The 10000-nt window shown below is 29.5% G+C and overlaps 1 protein-coding gene across 2 annotated transcripts in view; it reads left to right on the forward strand.

Annotated features, from left to right (window-relative positions):
* PITX1 (paired like homeodomain 1) overlaps positions 1-10000 on the forward strand; it is a 26590-nt gene that overhangs the window by 6843 nt on the left and 9747 nt on the right. Inside the window, exons 1-2 of one of the 2 annotated variants that reach the window (XM_075342274.1) lie at positions 6355-6708; positions 9569-9774. In XM_075342274.1, the coding sequence (XP_075198389.1) occupies positions 6531-6708; positions 9569-9774 (384 nt within the window). In that variant the 5' untranslated portion in view covers positions 6355-6530. Of the gene's footprint in view, positions 1-6354; positions 6709-9568; positions 9775-10000 lie in introns of those variants that run through there. The other variant, XM_075342275.1, reaches the window with a different exon arrangement.

Below are 10000 nucleotides of genomic sequence, written 5' to 3' on the forward strand. Positions count from 1 at the left end.
AGTTTTGGATTAAAGCTACATTTCTGCATTATTCTACTCATATAAGTTGCCTTTGTTTTATTTACACCATCTACACTTTGAATTTTAGTAACAATTTAAAGAAATAAGTAGTTACAGAATAATCACCAAATTTAATAGAAATATGCAAAACATAATTTGTCTGTATACATCATTTAATAGTGTAACCATTAGGTGATAAATTTAACAATATATTTAAATTATCAAATACAGTTATAAAACAAGTATTAAGAAAATAAAACACATATTAAAAAAATAATATTTTTAAACAGTTTTATTTTTATTGATATATTTTTATGTATTTATTATACTATGTTAAGGAAATATCTTAGAAATATATGTGTATGTGCATATATTGTTTATATATCTTAAATAAATATTTACATATATGTAACAATAAATTGTTTGAAATTATATAAATGTGGTTTTGTTCCTAATTGTCTGAATTTTTATAAAAAAAAATGTAGAGTTTCAAGGGTTTTGTTTAGTAAATTGTTTAAGAGGGAAACAATATATGCTACAGACATGAATAATGAAAGCTAGGAAGTGGTGGAATTTTTAATTTTATATTTTCTAAGTCTGACATTTTAAGCTATAAAATAAAAGCAATGTTAATAGGTTTATAAGAATATTCTGTCTGTGATAATATGTATCTTTTTTTGTTGCAATATTGATTTGAAATTCTGATATTATTATGGTTACTAAATTAATTATTTTAAAATGTTACAAAACGTTGTGAAAAACGATTTACCCATTTTATGTATGTATGTGTATATATATATATATATATATATATATATATATATATATATGGAAATATCATACCATTATTTTATACTAGGCTGATGTATGTGTCTCTATATCTATCTATGCCTTTATAAATTAAACAAATTTAATTATTACATTTTATTTGCTATATTTTATATATTTTACATATATTATATGTATAGTGTATGTAAAATATATAAAATATAGCAAATAAAGTTTAATAATTAAATTTATTTAATTTATAAAGGCATAGATAGCTATAGACACATACATAGATATCAAAGAATAATGTCCTAATTGTATCTAGAGCTCTATTTCCCCCTCTAGTGGTCTCATACTTTACGCCATTATTTACATTAAACAGCCCAAATATTACTAATAATAATACGTTTAATACTTTGTATAAATCTAAAGCATAAAAAAATATATACATCACTAATTAGTCGGTCATTTTACTGTATACAACTTTGCTCTTGTGTTTTATTTGTGTTCATTATCAGATGCTGTAAACATATAGTGCGAGGATTTATCCCACCCCCTATGCAACATATCTGATTTTCCCTATGGCATTAGGAGGATTTGCCTAATTGATTTGAGTCTATACACAAATTTCACATAGCTCCAGGGAGCAGCAGACAAGAGAGCATTTAGGAAGATTACCTGTGGGTTAAAGAGAGCAATTCTACCTGGGCTTTGCTACATCAACCCCCGTACAACAGGTCCCTCCAGAAGATTATTAGGTAATTGATTGTGATTGCTTTAAAAGTATATAAACATTTTTGTGTAGTAATATAGTTGTAGTGGGTAATTATTGCAAGAATATAAATATGCTGAAGTAAAAGGTAGATAGATAATAGAGGGATAGATAGATAATAGATAGATAGAGGGATAAATAGATAGAGGGATAGATAGATAATAGATAGATAGAGGGATAGATAATAGAGGGATAGATAGATAATAGATAGATAGAGGGATAGATAATAGAGGGATAGATAGGTAGAGGGATAGTTAGATAGATAGATAGATGGATAGATAGAGGGATATCTAGAGGGATAGATAGAAGGATAGATAGATAGATAGATAGATAGATAGATAGATAGATAGATAGATAGATAGAGGGATAGATAATAGAGGGATAGATAGGTAGAGGGATAGATAGGTAGAGGGATAGTTAGATAGCTAGATAGAGGGATATCTAGAGGGATAGATAGATAGATAGATAGATAGAGGGATATCTATAGGGATAGATAGAAGGATAGATGATAGATAGATAGATAGATAGAGGGATAGATAGATAGATAAATAGATAGATAGATAGATAGATGGATAGAGGGATAGATACAGACAGATACATGATAGATAGATAGATGGATAGATAGATAGATAGAGCAATGGAGGGAATAGATTGATACATAGATAGATAGATAGATAGATAGATAGATAGATGGCTAGAGAGATAGATAGATAATTACATAGAAGATAGATAAATAGATGGAGATAGATAGATAGATAGATATAGAAAGAAGATAGATAGATGGAAAGAGCAATGCATGGAATAGATAGATCTATAGATAGATAGATAGATAGATAGATAGATAGATAGATAGAGGGCTATATAGATAGATAGATAGATAGATAGATAGATAGAGGGATAGAGGGCTAGATAGATAGATAGATAGATAGATAGATAGATAGATAGATAGATAGATAGATAGATGCACTGGTAGACACAGACGTAAAAAGATCTCTGTGCAAGAACATATGGGCCCTTTGCAGCCAAAAATCTCATCATAATGCACACCTCCTCATGCTTTAGAGGTGGAAGTGGGCCTCCCTACCCCTTGGGCCCCTGTGCGGCTACACTGGTTGCACTATATGTCCGCCCTTGGATAGGGGGAATAGGTAAAGGGATAGATGGATGGATGAATAGATAGATGATAGATAGATAGAGGGATAGATAGATTGATAGATAGATAGATAGAAAGATAGAGGGATAGATAGATAGATAGATAGATAGATAGATAGATAGAAAGATAGAGGGATAGAGGGATAGAATAGATAGAAGGATAGATATAAAGGAATAGATTGATAGATAGACATTAGATGGGCAGAGTGATAGATAGATAGAAAGATAGATAGATAGATAGCTGAATAGATAGATAGAAGTTAGATAGAGGGATAATATATAGCGATACATAGATAAATAGATAGATTTAATATTAAATAGGTAACATTTGTATATATGAAATATGGCTTTAATAAAGACAAAGTATGTAGAAATTGAGGCAGCACAACAATAGTTAATAAATCTTGGTTTAATTATTCTCAAACTACAAAGCTCCAGCTCCTTCAGGCTTTTGAAGCCATTAGATTTGATGCAGCTTATATTAAAATAATAGACAGATAGATAGATAATAGATAGAAAGAGGGATAGATAGATAGATAGATAGATAGATAGATAGATAGATAGAGGGATAGATAGATAGATAGATAGATAGAGGGATAGATGGATAGATAAAAGATAGATAGATAGAGAAGTTTTTACTCACATACAGTTATTAGTGTAGATTTGCCCTCTCTCATTCTTACCCTGTTCTTATAGGTGCTATGCAGAGAGTTGTTTGTGGCTTTAGTAATACAGATATTTGTGCTGTTTTAATATTATGTATATGTATTTTAGCTGCAGTTTTTGTTATCATACATGGTTATGGCTTTGTTCCTTCTTCTAGCAATACAGACAGAAATATGTGTTCATATGTGTTCATTTTTATAGTTATATAGTGAGATACAGTTGCTAATTGCCTCAGCAGTAAAGCATTGCTGTTATTCTTAAGGTTGCACAGTTGATGATTGCTTTAGTAATATAGATAGATGCAATGCTTCATTTAAAGCAGATGTTCTTACAAATTGTATTTTGTCTATGGAAAGAAAATGAGAGGAGCAACTTTTTTTGTGTGTGCGTCTCAAGGTCTCTACAGAATAGAAAACCTAGACAGTGTCTAGGCAAACACATGTAATCTTATCACATTCTCTTATCAAGCCTGGTCCACAGACTGCAGGTCCTCAGCACTCACTGTGTTTATCTTACCACTCAATAGCCCTAACCTGCTGTGCTTTGTCCTGTATGAAGTGGCACGCTACACAATATTGACTGTGAGTGTGTGTGCTCTGTGTCCAACATCATGGAGGTGTAAACTACACAGCCTTGAAGAAGCACAAGGGCTCAATGGTTTTCTACTAAAGCTTTTTATGTTTTTTTATGTTAAGTTTAATATATACAGTATATATATATATATATATATAAATATATATATATATATATATATATATATATATATATATATATATATGTGTATGTGTGTACGTGTGTGTGTATTTATGAATAAATATATATCTATATATTTATATATATATACACTGTTTATGTATACTGTATGTATGTGTGTGTGTGTGTATTTATGTGTATATATATATTTATATATGTGTGTGTGTGTGTGTGTGTGTATTTATGTGTGTGTGTGTATATATACATACAATCATTATTTTTTATGTAAAAATACTTGTGAAACATAGATAATTTATATTGTTAGACATTATAAACCTTGAAAATGTCTGGCTTTTCTTATAGATGTAATGAATATACTTCTGTCTGGAGAATAAGTATTTCCGAAGTTTGCTGCACTTAGTTCCTAAGGTCCTTGGACAGACAAGAAGCCTTGATTCCATAGATATAGTCACCATATGCTGTCTGTTTTGGTTACACTGCTTCTACTGATACATTTTTAAAGGCAGTAGAACCACAAGTCACAGCAGGGGTAAAACTCACTGAGACTTCTTGTTTTTCCTAATGTTCTGTAGGTTAATGTGATCTATCCCCCTAAAATATGCCTCTAAAAGTACATATAATGCTTCTAAATATATAGTCTTAATGATAACAACATGAAGTATCTATAATATAATCAACATAACAAATAATAAAATGACAGAACAACAGAAAAAGTCTAGTAGCATAAAAATAACATAAATAATACTAGTATTATAATAGTATAAAAATAATAAATAAAATAAATAATAGTAGTATTATAGTAGTATAAAATAATAAATAATAGTAGTATTCTAATAGTATAAAAATAATAAATAAAATAAATAGTAGTATTATAGTAGTATATATTAAAAAAATAATAGTATTATAGTAGTATAAAATAATAAATAAAATAAATAATAGTAGTATTACAGAAGTGTAAAAATAATAAAATAAATAATAGTAGTTTTATAGTAGTATAAAAATAATAAATAAAATAAATAGGAGTATTATAGTAGTATAAAATAATAAATAAAATAAATTATAGTAGTTTTCTAGTAGTATAAAATAATAAATAAAATAAATAATAGTAGTATTACAGTAGTTTAACAATAATAAATAAAATAAATAATAGTAGTATTATAGTAGTATAAAAATAATAAATAAAATAAATAATAGTAGTTTTCTAGTAGTATAAAATAAAAAATAAATAATAGTGGTATTACAGTAGTATAAAAATAATAAATAAAATTAATAATAGTAGTAATATAGTAGTATAAAAATAATAAATAAAATGAATAATAGTAGTTTTATAGTAGTATAAAATAATAAATAATAGTAGTATTATAGTAGTATAAAAATAATAAATAAAATAAATTAAATAATAATAGTATTGTAGTAGTATAAAAATAACATAAATAAATAAAAGTAGCATCAAAGCAGTATAAAAATAACATAAATAAAATAAGTAATAGTAGTATTCCACAGATGAGTCAAAATAGTCATAAAAAAGATCTTTGACAAAAAAATAAAAAATAAAAATAACAATCTAGTATAATGCATGTTTATATATATATATATATATATATATATATTTTTTTTTATCTTATTTCTCTGTTTTTCTAAGACTCTCCCTAATGAAGTATTATGTGCCGTCTCACCCCAATCTGGAGTCTAGTTAAGGAGTAGCTTTCGAACTCCCCAAAGATCCTTGGACCTGCTCCTTAACGTATCTAGCTTTTCCAGGCAAAGCCTGCCATGAATAGCTGAATGGTATGTTGAATGGTATGAAAGTATATATTTGCTTTAGAGTCTATCAATATTTGAAGTAAGGCAGGGTATTCAGAGCTATACAAAAACCATATAAATCACCTAAGTTGTAAAGTTCAAGGGATATCATAGCCATAAAAAGGCGCAGGTCTGAACTAATGAAAAACAAAAGCTAATTATTCTTTGCACATTTATTCTCCAAGTCATCCCCTGATAGTGGGAAGTAAGGTTATTTAGAGGGATTGGTGTCTCTTTAAGAAGGGCCTTGCCAGTAAAGCTTAGATCCCTTAGAGAGCAGCTCTGGAGATCTATGGGGAGTTTGCAGGCTGCTTCTTAGCCTGACTGTAGGTTGGGCTGAAGACGGCACATAGTCATTTATTAGTAAGACAGGGAGGTATTACGCTCAGTTGGGCGGTGCTCCAGTATACTGCAGCCACTTCTACTAGGGCAGGTCCTTTAATCTCTTTAGCTAAAAAACTATCAAGCCAGCAGCTTGTACTTCCTAACACTCTAATGTATTTTTACTTGGGAATCTACATACATTATACTGCCTAAAAAGAAGGAGAAGGAACTCTTTTTCCCCCAAGTCAGTTTTTATGGGTCTCCAACCTTTACAAGGACAGAACCTGGATGTGACTTGGTTTGTGTAGGATCTTGTGGAATACCAGTTTTCATGAGCAGTATTGTCATGGATTCTTTTAAAGGGGGTATGAATCTGGAGAGGTTGCCTGAAAGTTTAAGACCCCAGCCGTCTCATGACATGGCCTCCAACTTCCATTTGCAAAGATCAACTGAAACTAGAGATCCAATTGAGAATTCAGCCAGCGAATCGTCTGATACTGAACTCGCAGGTAATGATATTAATTAACAAGGTACTTTATGAAATTCTATCCGTGCAATTTAAGCCTTACTATTGCCAAAGATGTGTGATCTTATATGTAGCTCTATACGATGATTGTCCATTAGAATCTAAGTAATAATAATCACTATTTATTGTTTTAATGTAGTGAAATAATGTATAATAATATAATTATTAGATAAATGCGGATAGATTAATAGATCGATAGATATATGGATGGATAAATAGAAGGATAGATAGATAGATAGATAATAGATGGATGGATAGATACATAGATAGATGGATGGATAGATAGATAGATGGATAGATAGATAGATAATAGATGGATGGATAGATACATAGATAGATGGATGGATGGATAGATAGATGGATGGATAGATAGATAGATAATAGATGGATGGATGGATAGATACATAGATAGATGGATGGATAGATAGATGGATGGATAGATAGATAATAGATGGATGGATGGATAGATACATAGATAGATGGATGGATGGATAGACAGATAGATAGATAATAGATGGATGGATGGATACATAGATAGATGGATGGATGGATAGATAGATGGATAGATAGATAAAGGATAGATAGATAAAGGATAGATAGATAAAGGATAGATAGAAGGATAGCTAGATATATATAAGACAGTGATACATAGAGATACATAGATGATTAGATAAATAATATATAATAGATTGATATATAGAAAATAGATGATAGCTAATCGATAGATTCTAGAAAGATAGAATAGATAAATATAGATATAAAGAGATATAGATTGATAGGTAATAGATAGAATAGATATAGATAGATACTAAATAGATAGATAATGTTTCCATTGCTTCTTTACTGGCTCGTTATTATAACTTATCTTCTTTTGGTTGTGTAACTTAAGACCTAAATTCCCCGAGCAGTTTTTGTTTGGACTGGTTATTTTCCGTACTGGCATGTTTATGAGCTTTTATAGCAAAAGAAAATAAATATTTTGTAGTCTCCTTGCAATAACTCTCAATTGGGAGGAATCTCTGGACATCTGTTGGTTTAGATTATTTAAGGACAGGCCTTATACTGCTACCCAGAGGAAGGAAGATGACACTTAATCTGCCGAGGAGAATTATTACTGAGAATTATTAAACTATGTAGGAGTACGTCTGCTTTCATAGAATTTAAATGAATTCAATGCAATGAAAAGAATTAATAGAATTCAATTTTAGAAGAGAACATATATTTAGAGCCATATAATATATATATATATATATATATATATATATATATATATATATATATAAAATTTTATAATATATATAATTTTATATATATATATATATATATATCTCAATAGATAACCAAATTAAATGTATGTGAATATATATATAGAACTATAGATAGATCATTAGATAGGTAATAGATGGATAAATAGATGATGGATAGATAGATAGATAGATAGATAGTTATTGCCATATTCTGTGGCGGAAGTACTTCCATAGTTATTTCTCGCATACAAACAATATAGTGTGTCGTTGCCGCTTGTTTCTTTTTGATTCAGTATTATAACGCCAGAGCAATTCTGTGCGTTAATAATAACTTCTGTGCTTTGTGTTCCTCCTGACAGGCCTTTTCCCCTCTTCAGACACGTAAAAATTAGATAGGTCAGTTTAGGTAACCTCACAGAAATATCCCAAACTCCCAGAGGGTTTTTCGCTCTGTGGCCTATTGAAAGCGGCTACTGAAAGGCCCTTGTAATCCTAGGAACAATATCTAGGCCTTTATTACAGCAAAGGTAAAGGTATTGTTACAAAAGAATAACAATGCAGAGGCAGAAGTATTACTATTATTATTTTTATTATTATTATTGTTTATTATTATAGAGCTATTTATTCCATGGCGCTTCACATTCCTATTATTTCTAATATTGCAACTTTACTATTACTGATTGCCTCACTCAAATACTGTTCTTCTATTTTTATACTGTGATTTAATAATGACATTTTAAAAAAATAGAAGGCAATGAAAAATAAAAACTATTTTAATTTTATAGTGTGACTTTTTTTACTGTTCTTATTATTATTATTATTATTATTATTATTATTATTATTGAATTGTTTGTATTATTATTATTATTATTATTATTATTATTATTATTATTATTATTATATTGTATTTTGTCCAAGTATTATTATTATTATAATTATTACTACTACTATTATTTATAGCAGTTGCACAGCAGTTGTTATTAGCGTAATAGTACAAAAGCGTTTGTAATAAAGTATGATTTATTAATATTAGTTCTATGAATATTTTGTTTATAGAAGCAAGAATAGAATTACGGTGTAATATTTATTTTGTTCATTACAAATGAACATTTTACAGAAACGAGAGAGTGCTTGTGTGCACACATTATTCTGAAAAGAAACATTTTATTTCTATAAAGTAGCATATTTATTTATTTATTTCACTTCTATAGCTAAATTAATTCCATAGCGCACATATGTGGTCATCATGGTCCCCATTGGGGCTTGGTTGATATTTGAAATGGCAGCATTGTCAAGTGAACACTATTTTTTTTATTACTTTTGTACTTTGTTTCAGTTTGTGCTCATGATATGCTAAACATATATACACACAGTATTTTTATTGTTATTATTATTACTATTATTATTCAAATACTTTTACCTACACTTCATTTTTTTGTCACTATATATTATAAGATTTTTATTTATTTATTTATTAAACATGGTTTTATAACATGTAAATTGCAAAATCTAGAAAATTAATTGTATATGCATTTATTTAATGTTACACATGCATCCCCCATTATTGGTGTGTTAACAATCTGTATCTCGTCATAGAAAAAGACAGAAGCGGAGAGCCGAAAAGTGAGGATGGCAATGTGGATGACCCGTCTAAGAAGAAAAAGCAGAGGAGACAGAGAACTCATTTCACCAGCCAACAACTACAGGAGCTGGAGGCCACGTTCCAGAGGAACCGCTACCCTGATATGAGCATGAGAGAGGAGATAGCCGTGTGGACAAACCTGACAGAAGCCAGAGTCCGGGTAAGGGCAGCCGGGGAGTGTGCACCAGGGCCCTGCTCCTGCAGATGTAACATGGACAGAATGATAGATAGATAGAGGGATAGATAGATAGATAGATAAATAGATAGAGGGATAGATAGATAGATAGATAGATAGATAGATAGAGGGATAGATAGATAGATAGAGGGATAGATAGAGGGATAGATAGAGGGATAGATAGAGGGATAGATAGAGGGATAGATAGCTA

The sequence above is a fragment of the Anomaloglossus baeobatrachus genome, chromosome 4, assembly GCF_048569485.1.
Source record: "Anomaloglossus baeobatrachus isolate aAnoBae1 chromosome 4, aAnoBae1.hap1, whole genome shotgun sequence".
In the NCBI taxonomy this organism is placed as follows: Eukaryota; Metazoa; Chordata; class Amphibia; order Anura; family Aromobatidae; genus Anomaloglossus; species Anomaloglossus baeobatrachus.